This window comes from Rattus norvegicus, chromosome 15 (assembly GCF_036323735.1).
Source record: "Rattus norvegicus strain BN/NHsdMcwi chromosome 15, GRCr8, whole genome shotgun sequence".
In the NCBI taxonomy this organism is placed as follows: domain Eukaryota; kingdom Metazoa; phylum Chordata; class Mammalia; order Rodentia; family Muridae; genus Rattus; species Rattus norvegicus.
Window position 1 is genome coordinate 19,470,775 of NC_086033.1, and position 15,285 is coordinate 19,486,059.

The 15,285-nt window shown below is 46.8% G+C and overlaps 1 protein-coding gene across 3 annotated transcripts in view; it reads right to left on the minus strand.

Moving 5' to 3' along the window:
• The window catches only part of Flnb (filamin B), a 133,067-nt gene that overhangs the window by 78,563 nt on the left and 39,219 nt on the right, over positions 1-15,285 (minus strand). For all 3 annotated transcript variants that reach the window (XM_006251780.5, XM_006251781.5, NM_001107288.1), the window contains exons 2-4: positions 5,581-5,829; positions 3,841-3,938; positions 1,362-1,509 (exon numbers count right to left, since the gene is read on the minus strand). In XM_006251780.5, the coding sequence (XP_006251842.1) occupies positions 1,362-1,509; positions 3,841-3,938; positions 5,581-5,829 (495 nt within the window). The remainder of the gene's footprint in view (positions 1-1,361; positions 1,510-3,840; positions 3,939-5,580; positions 5,830-15,285) is intronic.

Genomic DNA, 15,285 nt, shown 5'->3' on the forward strand with positions numbered 1-15,285 from the left:
ACCGGCCACATTCTTGAACCATAGTGAGCATTCGTTCTCTGGAAGACTGCACCACGGAAGCAAACCATCTCACTCTAACAATGAGGAAACTGGACAGCCAGTGATAAGCTCACTACTACAGACAAGCCTTGGCCGAAGTCAACCCCCTCTGGTCAGTATGGTGACTTGAGAGTCATATAACGATCTATAGCTTTTTTTCTGCTTTGCATTACAGAAACACCTTTAAACTTTGAGATTCCTCATAGCACTGATCACCTTGGGTTATGGCTCAGAGAAAGCAATTTGGAGATGACAATGGGCGCTAGGAAGAGGGCCTCCATCTAGTCCTTGTGAATTTACAAATGGGCACGTGCCAAAATGTCACTCCAACCTTACTTACAAAAACTAAGAAATATAACGTACCTTTTGTCTTCTTTATAAGATCGCTACAGTGACCTTACCAGAAACCAAACTCCTGGCCACGCACTGTTGTTTGATTATTTTTTGTTTGTTTGTTTTGAGAGAGGGTCATGCTGTTGTTCTGGTCAGCCTTAAACGGAAGAGTCCCCAGCTTCAGCCTCCCAAAGCACCGAGATTTACAAGGTGAACATAGACCGCCACATCCAGCTGCTAACTGCCCTCTCTAAAAAATTAGGATGCTTCAAATTGGCTGCCGACCACAAAATGACCAGATGCCTGAGATGGCTCTGACCGGCCACAAGGCGCTGGGCATCTTGCAGTGAGAGTCATAAACAGGATATCTCAGCAAGGAAGTGTCGCTGGAGATTAACAATAGCTCCCAGCCCATCTGGAAACCTGAAGCAGATTCTGCCAGACAGGAGAAATGAATCAGCATCCAGAAGGCCAGCGAGTGACCAGTGAGTGACCTAGGGCAAGGCCCATCCCAGTCACTGTGCACCAGGGTCTGGTTCTTAAGTGAAAGCATCAGCTTTCCCAGGGCTACAGGAAACAAATTCCGTACACTGTACCGCAGAAAAGCCTTTGATTCTCAAGTCAGAATAAGGCGGTCATAAATAAACAGGACTTAAGAGTTAAAGTGCGCGCGCGCGCACACACACACACACACACACACACACACACACACACACACACACACACACACACGAGACAAAGGAAACCTAGGGTATCTTTACAGGTTAAAGCTCACATCATTGTATCTTGACACAGTCCCAAGACAATACTGGAGGTGTGCCACTACACCTGGCTTTTAGGTGGGGGCTGGGGATCCAAACTCAGGTCTTCATGCTTGCCCAAGAATCCCTTACCAACTGCAAACCTCCTGAGTCTCCTGACCCTGAGATCATCCCTCCCAGAGCTAATGCCGGAGAACACACCTCAGACCCAGTGAGACCAGCACTCACCTCTGCCATAGGCTCTGGCTTTCTTCGGGTTGAGTTTGGGTTTAAGAGGAGCACCTGGCTTGAGCTTGGCTTTGGGGAACTGAGACAGGTAGGTCATCACAGAGTGCTCGTCCACATCCGGGTGAATAATCTCCTCGGGCGTGATGACCTAGGGTGACAACGTGGTGGGTGAGCGCTCTGACACGCCATGAGGCATCCACCAAAATCCCCCTTCCACCAAATACTGCTACAAAGAAATGGAAACAAATCAAACCGCAGTAAAAACCGCAGGAAGATCGGGGCTTGCGTGTACGTGTCGCTGGCTCCTTTGCAAGGAAGACCTCCCGAAATTCTGCAGGTCATTTCGAGAGATTCAAGCCAACCCCCCCCCCCACCCCCATTCCTATTCGCTCCCCTGGTCTGATATTCTAGAAAGAGGATGAGGTACGGCAGAGCAAGGAAACATGTACGTAAGGCATTGGAAATGTTTTTAAAGCACGTAAGCAGGTCTCTTCTTTGGCCCATCTATTGGGTACACATCCCTGTACTAATAAGAAGAAAGGAAACTCGGGGGAGAGGTCGTAGTATATGCCTCTCCCTCCAGCATTCAGGAAGCTGAGCAGGAAGATAGCAAGTTCGGAGTTAGCCTGAGAGTCACGGTGAGGTCCTGACTCAAAAAAACAAGCAAAGCAAGACAATAGGGACAACAGACTAGACATGTGGTCTTAATATACCCGGAACCTTTAAAAATGGGGAGAGGAACTAGAGACATGGCTCAGTTAGGAAGAGTGGATACCACTCTTGCAAAGGATCTGATTTTGGTACCAACAGCTCACAACAGGCTGTAACTCCAGGTATCCATGCCTCTGGACCCTGAAAGCACCCTCACCCCCACTCCCTTCTCCGCACACATGCACACACACACACACACACACACACACACACACACACACACACACACACACAAGCTGAAGTGGGGTGTGTTCTCCTGACACTCAGTTAAGGAGCAGTTAAGATACAGGATGGACAGGGACCCTTCCCTAAAGTTTTATCAACATCCTTGATTCCCTACCTGACTTAACCCTAGCATACAAAGTCCTCCCTGTCCCCCATGAGGAGTCACAGTGGGAACTGACACCTCCTTAGAGCAGCAGAGGGTTCTTCCTACCTCATCAACCATATCAACCAAATGCGATGAAGAGAAACCGCACAGAAAACAGTGTGGGGCTCAGTGGCTCAGAGCAAAACAGCTATGGAGATTTTTGAACGGTGACCTCCAGAACAGCCCACGGAAACTATGCGCTGACTTGGTAACTCTCTCCAGAAACTCCTATATATAAGAATTTTAAAGTGTCCGACATTATAGAGTGTCACAAAGAGGTCTTGTCAGATTGAAGGGCTGGTGAGCGATCTAATACAGCTCTTCCTGAAGGTGACAGATTGGAGACTCCAAAACCAAAGAAATAGGCGGGCTTCCCTACCTCCCCAGTCATCCTACTATGGAATATACTGAACTCAACTCTTGAGCACCAAATCAGACATGGTCTACAGTGAGGGATTCTCTGTCCCATGGGACTGGTTTTTCTACAACTTCCCTTCGATTGCGGTTTGGTTCCTAGGAGCCCTGGTATTTTCAAGGGGATGTTATAAGAAAAATATTGGTGTTAAGTAACCCATGTAGTGATTTAGATTTTCAAAAATTCAAGCCCCTCTATGATTAGTGCGATGAATTATAAATTGTGCTGCAATTCCCACTAATAGAGGTTAACTTGATTTACACTTGAAATAAAAGTTCCAAATATCAGATTAGAATTACTTTTCTTGGGCTGGAGAAATGGCTCAGCGGTTAAGAGCACTGTTTGTTCTTCCAGAGGTCCTGAGTTCAATTCCCAGCAACCACATGGTGGCTCACAACCATCTATAATCAGGTCTGGTGCCCTCCTCTGGCCTGCAGGCACATATGCATTATGTATGATGTATACATAATGAATAAATAAATGTTTAAAAAAATTACTTTTCTTTTGTATAGGTTTTTAAAAAGTCAAAGACTGACAGCTCCCCCCTGAGTTAAGGACCATGCTTGCTGACTGGGGTTTAATGACAACCTTCAAAATAGCTAGAACCAAAAAGAATTTGCAGTGATACATGCCTGAGATCCAGCACTCCATAGGCTGAGATGGAAGGTCAGAAGTTCAAGGCCTTCCTGAACTGTACTTGTAAGACAGAAGGTCGGAAGTGAGAGGAAGAGATGAGAAAAGCAGTAAGGAGGGGAGGGGAAGAACTGCCAGCTTGTGACACGAAGATTTCTGAATGATCCGTAAGCTACTAAAGCCACAAGAACCTATCATTACTAAGACGGTGGGAGAGGACCAGAGGCAAGGCTCTTTAAAGGCTGAACACCAAGGTCAGACCACAGCCTGACCTAGAAAAGCATCCAGACTGCCAGCAACAAGCCAGTGGGTGGGAGCAGCCTCCTGGGACACGTTGTGCGTGTGCGTACCTGTGGGACGCCCAGCCAGTCGTCGGCCTGCTGCATGGCTTCTCGAGCATTATCCACCGGCTTTCGTGGGTCCCAGGATTCCCAGTCCGGGCACAGACCTGTTCACGGTACACGAAAGGTGCTTTTAGCATGAGTTGACACAGAGAAGCCACGTACTGATAACCAAAGCATTTAGTCTTGTAACTCGGCAATTCCCACCAACAGCTTAACTAATTATACATCTGGTGGGGGAGGAGGGGGAGAGTCTGACAGCTAAGAGTGTACCCTTTAGGACACTGTGTTCTGGCATTAAGACAGGGGTTAGCCATTCCTTCAAGATCCTTTTTATATTTTTAACACTGTGCCTAGATGTACCTAACAAAGATTAAGCTAGCATCCTATGTGACTCAAAACTCCACTTGTTCAAAGGTGCAATCCTAGAGTCATTTAAAAGGCCCTAATGAGTATAAGTAGGTTAAACTCTCTGACTTAAACTAAGGAGGGAGAACAAATTGTGTCTTTTGGTAGAAGGAAGAGGGTACTACGAAACTAGCTAATACTAGACTTTTTATTAAAGAGTTACATTTCGTCAAGCAGTGCTGGCACACTTTAACCCCGACACTCAGGAGCAAAGGCTGGTGGATCTCTGTAAGCTTGAGACCCGTCTACAGAGTGAGTTCCAGGCCAGCCAGGGCTACACAGAGAAACCCTGTCTCGAAAAACGGGGGGGAAATTTACAGCTTTTTAGTCGTGTGTGTGTATGACGTATGACTGAGTGGACACACGCATGTACTGTACTGGCCAAGACTCAGTTTCTCCTTCCGTAATGGGGACAACAGGGATTAAACTCGTCTCACTGACACACGATGACAAGGGCCCTTAGCCAGCTTGGTGGCCCTAACGCTATTCTCTAGAATATTCCGGATTATACGCTTTTCAGATGGAATGAGGGTTTGTTTGACACAGGCTTTTTCTACCTGACATTACTGAGCTCTGCTTTGGGCACTCTGAGATACACCACCTTACTCAGAATGCGCTTAACTTAGGACACGTAGAACATTCAGGAAATGGAAAATATAATTTATTAAAGTAAGGACTTTTTTTTTTATAAAAATAATTCGGGGGATGGCATATAAACACTGGTTCTAGTTTTCCTACTGAGTGTGGGCCAACAAGCTCTACCCATTAATCTAAGGCCTGTAGTGAGGATAATTACATCTTGGTGTCCACTCGACCAACCACTCAGAGAAGAGCCAGGGTGGAAAAGGCTCTAACTGGATCCTCACCAAGCGCTGTTCCACAGCAATACAAAGAGAAAGGGGCAGAGAAAGCTGTACACAGTCAAGCTAGTGGTTAATAAAAACGGCCACTTTCCATTAGCAGAAGCTTTAGATTCCCATGCCAAGCCACTGAAGAGGGCCACATGTTCTCTTTAAACCGACGGGAAATGAGGCACCAACTCGGGAAGGCACAGGGCTGGGTCTGGTGAACTCTAACCCCGACGCCTGCTCCAAGTTCAGGCGTTGGGGTGTCTCTGGTGGTTTGAGTAACACTGGATTCAGTGACAAAGATGTACGGATAGACCTAGAACATCTGCCTTTGGAAGCGCACACAGAACCATCTGTAGCTCATCCTGTCTTAACGACAGACTCAAGCAAGGAGACCCATACCAGTTAGTACAAACGACCCTTCTCACGGACAGCCCTTTTGGCTAGGCACTCCCACTTGGCAAAGAAGGTTTAGGCAACTATGGCCGCTTACCCGGAGCACAGCTGTCTACCAGGGCTCCTAAGGCTTTGCCGTCTTGCCAGTTCTGGTTGAAGTTGGTGATGGGCAAGTATGGGATCTTGTTCTGAATCCATCCCAGCAGCCTCTGTTTCGGGGTCTGCTTCTTGGCGTCATCATCCCCCTCGTCTTCCCACACGGGCATGGAGATGGAGTAGTGAAGGATCAAAGTCCATACCAGGCCCAAGATGAGCTTCAGATTCCCATCCACGATGGCTTTACTGTCTGGGAAGACGAGACAACGGCACGGTCATTCTTTTGAGTTACACGAGTGCAGGTCAAAACTCTTTGTAAAAAGGATGAAACGTCAGCCACGGGGAACCATACTAAGACATTTCGGCGGCGTTAAGGGACACAGTGCTAGGATCTGCTTCAAAACATCCGGAAATGGAATGACTGCAACAACAACCCAAGGTGTTTACTAACGATCGCTCTGGGTCACTGGGATGCGTTCTGTTATTGTCCCTGCGTTTCTGCACGGAACACGGTGGATGACACAGATCAGCAACAAATGTACCAATGCCACAGAGGAGCCCATGGCTCAGCCCAGACAAACAAGTTTATGTGATGATGACAAATGAGGCAGATTACACACTACTTAGGAATAGTAGAGATGTGGATGAAGAGACAGAACAAAATGGAACTCCCTGATGCTCTCAGTCCAGGGACGGGTAACCTAGTTGTCCCTTCACTGAAAACTAGCTGAAACAAAAAGAACTGATCCTATTCAGGGACCAAGACTTTTGTACAATTCCTTCTTCAAATGTAGGCGATATCCCAAGAGAGGGCTGCATACATGTAGACAGTAAGAAATGATCTGAGGCACATGCACACACATACGTCAATAAGTAGTACATAAATAAATGTAAGAATATAAATGACTTGAAGATTCTTCCACCTTGAAATGAGTTAGTTCGCAAGTAACTTACAACTTCTTAAGCTAAATGACATTTATATTCTTCTCCAAGTAAATATAATTACCATGGTGCTGTTTCTCAGGAGTTGGGCTACCTTACTGTTTCTGTTTCTTACTATGTTTCTGGTGGCTTTTCTTTCAATTCAAGTTGAAGTTCCCAAGGCTGGAGGAATGGCTCAGCAGGTAAGATCACACGCTGCTTTTGTAAGGACCCAACGGGTTCCCACCACAGACGTGTGGCTCACAACAATTTATACTTTGGGGAGATCTGAATCCTTAGCCACAAGAGTATCTGCGCTCGCTTGCATACACACATATATGTAACTTAAAAATAAAAATAAGTGTTAAATTGATGTTTCCTTTATTGTTTAAAAATTAAAAAAAAAATCAATTCAGAAATACAGACACTAAAAGGTATCTATGTCCCAAAGTGACAACAGTCTATTACTGACTCCTGTTTGCCGTCCTGGTTTTATATTTTTCTGCACAAGCTTTTAAATGTTTCTTTTCATAGTAATTATGTCCCAGTCATGTTTTCCCTATAAAACTTGTTTCTGTTTACATTCCGACCCATAGGTTTAAGAGGCAGGCTTCCCCTTTGATCTTGCCAATGTCGAGCTATCAGTCATGTCTATCCAAAAGATGGGTAAGCTCATGCAATCAGGCAGGCTCGGTTGACAAGCCTAAGTAGAGAGTCCTTTCTTACCCTACCCCTGATTCAGAGAGAGCTTGCCCATACCCTGGCCAGTTCTACCCTCACTTTTATTTTTTTGAGATAGACTCTTGCGTTCTTTTATACTCTTCCGGTGTATGGAAGGGGGCCTCAATTTTGTCATCCTCCTGCGTCTGCCTCCCAGACACTGGGTTATGGGAAGGTACCACCCACCAGGCTTGTCGCTCTGTCTTTCCACCTTCCTCCTGTACTGTGAACATTTATACACCACCTTTAGAATTGCTCCTTATCCCTCCTCCTTCCACAAGCATCATCAAGAACCACCCCTTTTCTCCTCCGGCCCCAAGCTGTCCTGGGATCCCTTCCCCGTTTTGGCCTCTGGTACAGTTTTCACAGTGTGTCATCTCTTCCTACTATATCCCCTGACAAATTGGTACACCTTCCCATAGACATGCAGCTTCTCCGTCCCCGAGAACCCTGAAGGCGGCCTGCTATTTACATCTAGTCGAGTGTTTCTGTTCTTCCAAACTAAGTGATGGGAGCTTCTGTCCAAATCAAACTCTGTAAGCACACAGAACCTAAACACAGGCCATTCGGTTGGACTAACGCTTGTCACACTCACCCAACCACATACTCCACACCCAGGTTCAAAGTTGGCCTGTTCCAAGATAGCAGCCATGCCTTCAAGAAAGAACCTTCACCCTTCTTCCTGTGGAGCAGACTCTGGCACACCCCAAGGCTGGTGGTGCTACCTGCCCAAACTGCATGTGTGCTAGGAGCCTTTCCTTCAACCGCAGGACCCCTCTGCCTTCCAGTGTGGCAGTGTGGCTCAGAGCCTGGAGTTCAAGTGGCTAATCTGTGAAAGTGTCAGAATGGCTAACATTAAAAACCCATGAGTGTGTGTGGGGGGGGGAACGGAGTCTTCTTCACCCTGCAGTTGTCCCACCAACCACGAGGCACCTGAACATTAAACACATAGCAAACTGAACATAAAGAGTGTGTCTAGTAAGTAAGGTGCGGATAGCAGCCCAGCGCACCGGAGACACCAATCTCTTCCACTGTGAGGGCTAAGAAGCTACATCACCACAGGTAAAAGCCTGTAAGACTCAAACTCACGCAGCCATGTGTAAAGTAAATGCTCCTCCAAAGCAGACCAGAGGTTGGCCTGGGTTCAATCTCTAGCACTACAAGAAAAAAGGACAAATTTGGGCTGGGTGTGGTAGCACACATTTGTAATCTCAGCACTAGGGAGGCCAGAGCGGGAGGATCCTGGGAAGTTCAAAGCCAGTGAGCTCACACCCAGCCTGGGCCACATAGCAAGACACAGTCTCAAAACTCACGCATGTGTTGTGTGAGCGCATTTATCTCGTAACCTGAAGTCAGGTGGTTCTATTTTTATCTTGGTTACATAGGTTGCTCTAAAGAAGAATGAGAAGCTCTTTTCAAGCAAATTTTGAAAGGCATGGACCAAGCCCAAGTCTGAGCTAGACTTATGAAATATGCAATGCCCTGGACTTCTGTTTCCAATGAGTTCAAGGTGGGTGTCCTAACAGGAAAGCCCTTTTATGACCTTCCTGGGATATATGATACCTTCATCCTGCTAGTCTGAGAGGCTGGAGGGAAAACAGGCTTCGTTCCAAAAGTCATTTTTGACAGGTAAAGGTTCAAATGTTTAGCCCAGCTCTTAGAACAATAAAAAGATGGAGACTTGCCCAAAAGACCTCTGCTGTTCCCATACACAGGAAGCAGGAGACTCCCCAGGCCTTGAAAAGGAAATGCTACAAGGGTATCCCGGGGTGTACATCTGGCCATTGCTGTAGACCTGTGTGCTGTGGAGTGCTCATTCTGACAGTATAGAGGAGGAAAAGACCAGAGTCAATGGAAGCATCCTCACAGTAAGATGCTGGAGGGCCTCTGGCTTTCAGGAACGAAACACGCCAACGCCCAGCATGCCTGCCCAACCTCTCATACTCCGCTTGCATTTCCATGGACGGGAACCTGGCCATGGGCTTCTCCTCCCCAAATCTGACCAATCACAATTCCCAAATAACTACCCTGGCTATTGGCAACCCCAACCCTCAAGCCACACGCACTTTCTCAAACTACCTACAATTATCCGGTTACTTATAAATGACAGCACTGCCTTTTAAAATAGCTGCGAAGTCGATTTGAACTACTATAAATTTGACATTGGAATTTATTTATATTACTTCTGTATCCGTCCTCTGGTCCTTGTTAAGGAGCATTTATATGTGGAATGGGGCCAATCATGAGGCGGATACCAGATATTTTTAGCATTCTGCAGAAGCCACACTGAAATGCTCCCTTGAAGGAACAGTTCTCCAATATCAGGGGCATGGTAGCCTTTCATCTCTCTCAACTCCCATCAAGGGCCAGACCAAAGCATCCACGTCCCCTACATCTAGTGCTACAATGGGAACATCACAAGAGCTCCTGAGGCACCTTCCTACGTGGCTGGCAATGATTAACCAAGGGAGCAGGAGTCGATCGCAAGCCTGGAGAACAGAAGTAGGTGGAGACCATTCCAGAGCCTTACCCTTCGGAATGAGAACAGTAATGTCATCCTCTGGCCACAAGACAGTGAGCTACAGGGCCATACACAGGCAACAAGTGACTCCATGACTTAAAAAGTGAAGAGTGTCACTTAGGGCCACAGGAACAGAATTCCATGCTCTCTGCTTGCTGCATACCCAGCAACCGTTACCTGTCAGGGGGCAGTGTGGCTCGGAACCTGGAGTACAAGTGGCTAATCCATGAAGTATTAGAATGGCCAACATTAAAAACGAAACAAGGGGCTGGAGAGATGGCTCAGTGGTTAACAGCACTGGCTCCTCTTCCAGAGGACCTGGGTTCGATTCCCAGCACGGACATGGCAGCTCACAACTGTTGTTCTAGGGGACCCAACACCCTCACACAGACATACATGCAGTCAGAACATCAACGTACAGAGAACAAAATGAAATACAAACAGAATGCAAGATGGCTCAGTGGTTAGGACTTGTAGCGCCTGCAGAGGGCAGGAGTTTGGATATCGACAAAACCAGCTTTGGTCTCCACCAGTGGAAAAAGAAAATGGTGGGTGTGTGTGTGTGAATGTAACATGTACACAGCTATAAAAAACAAATTGTGCCACTTGTAGGGAAATAGATAAAACTGGACATCATCATATTAAGGTAAAAGAAAAATAATCCATGTTCTTTCTTATATGGACGGACGGACAGACAGACAGACACACGTGCACACACCCGGATGAGATGAGAGTAACTAGCAGAGAGGAGGGTGAGGAGAGTGATAGGGGGTGAACAGAGTCAGACTGCCTGACATACGTGAACAAAAACGCCAAAACTCATTGCTCAGTGCAACAAATACCAATGGGCGCCCGACCAACTGTTGCCAGTTCCTCAGTGAATTTGGAAGGCATGAAGCCTATCTACACTGAGTCCTGGCTGAAGAAGATGCGTCTTGGCCAGCTGCCCAAGAACCAGGGTCAAAATTCTGGCATACTCTGCACCTATTCACACTGCAGACTGTGCAGGGGGTTCCCAGGAAGGACTAAGAGGCCTGGGCCAGCTTTACTCCTCTCTGTTCTCTGGTATCTTTCCAGGGCCTCAGACCACGGAAGCAATAGACAAGACAGTGACGTGGAGCCAGGTGACTCACGGCCCTGATGACTACGGAGCATCTGTGGCAAAGGTCATTAGAATCCTCTTCCTCTTTTCTGTCCTAGGTAGTCGACTTCCAGAAAGTTGGTTCTCCCAGCCTCTCTGGACTTCAAAGGCCTAGCTGTTGTAAATGGAGAGCAGGCAAAAGTGAAGTATGCAGTTACTCCAGCCCTGGGTGATGGGTGGATCCTCAGATTGCCACAGCCTTGCCACCTTCCCCCAGTCATGACCTGACTGGGGGAGGACTGGGGCAAAACAAACAAACAGAAAACAGGCTCCCAGAATCAGGTGCTTCCCCACCTAATTAGAGATCGAAAATGCCAAGAATGAAAACCACATTTTCATTCTTTTTCCAATGGTGTTCCTGATGTGGTTGTCTGTCTGTCCCTCAGTTCATCACCACCACTACCCACTCATCTAAGCCTCTTTGTGACAGCAGTAACATGACCTACCCGACACACGGGTCTATTTCAATATCGACCTCAGTAAAAGGTGAGCCTGGGAAACTAGGATTGACTGGATTTTCGATTCTCTCCCCTGCTCACAAACTGCTCAGAGACTGGCAGGAAGTTCTGAGGTAATTTTTACACCCACGGTGGTTTTGATTGTTCAAGAGTGCATTCAGAAGGTCTTGCTAGGTGAGCTTTCCAAGATGATCTCACTCATTACTTTCTTGTTACTTTTGCAAAAATACAAAAGCAACTGAAGGAAGGGTCTATTTCAGCTCACAGTTTGAGGGTATGGCCCATCATGCTGGGAGGTTACGGCAAGAAGGCATGTAGTCAGGAAAGAGTGAGGGAGGGAGAGTGTTCAGCTCGAATTCTTCTTTTTGTTCTATCCAGGACCCCAGCCCATGGAATGGTGCCATCCACAGTTATGGTGGGCCTGCCCATCTTGACCATTCTATCTAGAAACTCCCCATAGGCAGTCCATGGGAATTCTCAATCTCATCAACTTGTCAATCAAGATCAACCATCTCGATGGCACACACACACACACACACACACACACACACACACACACACACACACAAACATGATATGGGTACAAGAAGCAAATGTCTTTCTGCTGTATTGAGGATGACTCTGAGGCCACTTCTGGGTTCGATAAAATTCTGACATGGGTTATCAAGGCTTGCCATGAACAAGGCCTGGGCACGGAAGTGAAGGCTCAGAAAATGTTATGGTGGGAACTGGCACTGTCTGTAGGGAGCGGGGTGGGACTTACTGCAACAGAATCTAGTAAACACTTTCAGATGTTTGGGACTTTGACTGCAAACCTGACATAGCAGCACATGCATTTCCTCTCAGCACTTGGGAGGCAGAAGCAGGTGGATGTCTACGAGTTCATTGCCAGCCTGGTGTACATGGTGAGTTCCGATGGCAAAGGCTATATAGTGACACCTTGCCTCAAAACACAGTAACCAAAACAGGCACGTAGAAAGAGGAGATTTCGGGGTTGGGGATTTAGCTCAGTGGTAGAGCGCTTGCCTAGCAAACGCAAGGCCCTGGGTTCGGTCCTCAGCTCCGTAAAAAGAAAAAAAGAAAGAAAGAAAAAAAAAAGAAAGAGGAGATTTCTACTGAGAGCCATGCCATGTTCCTACTTGATAAACTATTCTTCCTGTCCCTTACACACTTGCTAGACTTCTTACCTCAACTAGAAATAGTTATAGCAAACGATTTCAGAAACACCTGGCTTTTATTTTGGTTTTGTGTCGTAAGTTACGTTTTTCAACATTTGGGGGCCTTTTCTCCCCTCCCTAACACTACTTTTTTAAGTTTTTTTTTAATTCACTTAAGAATTAAGTTTATGTACAGCAATAAAGCCTAAGTGATATTACCCTAAGTGATTAAATATTAAACAGCATAGAAGAGGGTATATATAAATTGGGACAAATGGCTAGCCAGGGTTCATATTAGCATGCACACACTGGCCTCTAGGCTCACTCAGTACCTGTGACTCCTCTCAGCTCTTTTCTTCCCTTCCTCTAGCTTCTCATTCCTGTATAATGTGGGCATTTCGGCCATCTGATCTTAAGTCCCTCTCTCAGCTCTCTCCATTGTCTTCCCTTCTCCTCTCTTGGTCATGCCCACTCTGCTGGCCGGGTTCAGTGTGCTATACTTCCTCTCCCTGTTCTAAGCTCTCCCAGGCTTCACTCTCCATCCCAATTCCAATAAAAACCTTCCTTCCAACCGCACCTTGGAGCGGTCTAGTCCTCACTTTATCCATAAGTAACGTTTCATTTTCTTTTACTGGGAAATCTTTAAGTTAGATTTAAGGGTCAGGAATAGAACTTGGAAGGAGGCAGAGACAGAGGGATCTCGAACTCCAGACTAGCCTGAGACACATATGGAGTTGCAAGCTAGGGAGCTATGTAGTAAAATTGTGCCTCAAACAAACAAACAAACAAACAAACAAACAAACAAACAATGTCACCCTATCAATGTTAGGGTGACAATTATAACCTTGTTAGGAAGGGGTGTTAGAAAAGGGGTGAGGGGGGCAAAGAAAGGACACTCTGCATTACCAACACTTTTATCAGACCTTGCATAAGCTCACCCTGTTGACCTCCATACAATTGCAGGTCGACTAACAGGGCAAGGCCCCCCAAGGACTCTTTTGAGCATGCTCATGAGTCACACAGCAGAAAACGGGAGCACGAGCAAAGAAGGCCTCACCACAGCATGGCAGCCATTAGTCCTGGGCTAATCGCCTCTAGCTACATCACTCAGAGACTAGATCCAGCTGAAATAACAAATGCTGGCTGTGAATGGAGGTCACAGAGACCTACTGACTCCATCCCAGCTTGTCCTGTAGAGAGGCCACCTCCCCTGAAACGAAGCTCACTTGCTAGCGTTGCGTTCTAGGCTGCCTGAATGTGCATCCCACAGAGGAAAGGGAGGGCATGACAAACAGGCCCGAGAAGACCCCTGAGCACCCTCTCTGTGGTCAACGACAACATGACAGCAGGGATTTTCTATCTAGAATCTTCCCAGGGCCAAGCCCCGTGCACCTTGAAGCCCTTCCTTGCAACAGAGACCCCCTACGAGGGTGGCTTCATTGAATCCCATTTTAAGGATGAGATAATAGAGATAAAGGCATCGCTCTATTTCTCTGAATCGGTTTACAGCACAGCAGGGCGGTTAAGTCCTTACTCTCGATATGCAGGTAAGGAAGTGGAGGGTTTTATGGCTGGTAAGTTATAGGCTGCTTAGGATGTAAACCAGGTTGCCAACCCACAGGCAGAACACATGGGCTTCAACTAGTTCCATCCATTTTCACTGTCCAGACCTGTGAGGCTCTAGGAGACAACACCGTGGACAGAATACACGTAGACAGGCTACAGAAAGAGGGCACAAGAGGTGCAAATAATGAGTCAGGGCTGTTTGCCCACTAAGGCCTTCTGAGGATCTGGGATTCCAGTAATCAAGGATCTCTCTCTCTCTCTCTCTCTCTCTCTCTCTCTCTCTCTCTCTCTCTCTCTCCCTCCTTCCCTCCCTCCCTCTCTCCCTACCTCTCTCCCTCCCTCTCCCTCCCCCTCTCTCCAGGAAGTCCTTGCATATTGCTTCTTTAAGAGAAACCATGGACAGCCTGCTCCTTAGAAGATATGGTCCTGCCCTAGGCAATCCAAACCTGTTACTCTGCTTTTTTTCCTCTGGAAAACACAAATTAGGCTTACTCAATATTCTTGAAAGCCCTGTTTGTTCTTTCTCTTCTCCTGTTCTCATGTCCAACAAAAATTCCCCAACTGCCTTCTAAGCACTAGGCCTGTGCTGGATACCAATTAAATTTTAAACAAGAAGAAAAGATTAAGTTTGCTCTTAAACAGTCCATGAAAAGAGTAGAGTACACTGATAGTGCAGTGAAGAACAGCCAAGGGGGGGGAAAGGATAATTTTGGGCTCTGTATTCCCCACACTAAGCTATGGTTCTTGATACAGACACGCACATACATATCACATGTGCACATAAATCAGAGTAGAGGTCAGAAATAATAATGGTGAACAGGCTGGGTATTCGGTCAATTACAAACTTGTAAACGCTGGACCTGGTTACAGAGTCAGATCAAGGTGGTTCTCTTGGTTCGCATTTCCCTCGAATAACCTGGCTCATGTTACAAGCCATGCGGGCCCATCAGGAAGATGGCGGGGCGCCAGAGACTGTGAAGCAATAAAAAGAACAAACCTTTTTATTCTTAAAGTGGTGAATGGGAACAAGGCTGAGGGAAATTCAAAATAATTTATACCAGCAGCTAGTTCCCAACATCACCAGCAGAAAGAGGATGAAGGGGGTGGGGACTTTGCAGAGGAGAGAGGACAGCAAGCTCCCCAACATCCACCCGTTTGGGAGGGCACTGGATCCTGTGGCAAGATTTAGCTTAACTGACAGCTAAGGATTATTCTCCCAGTT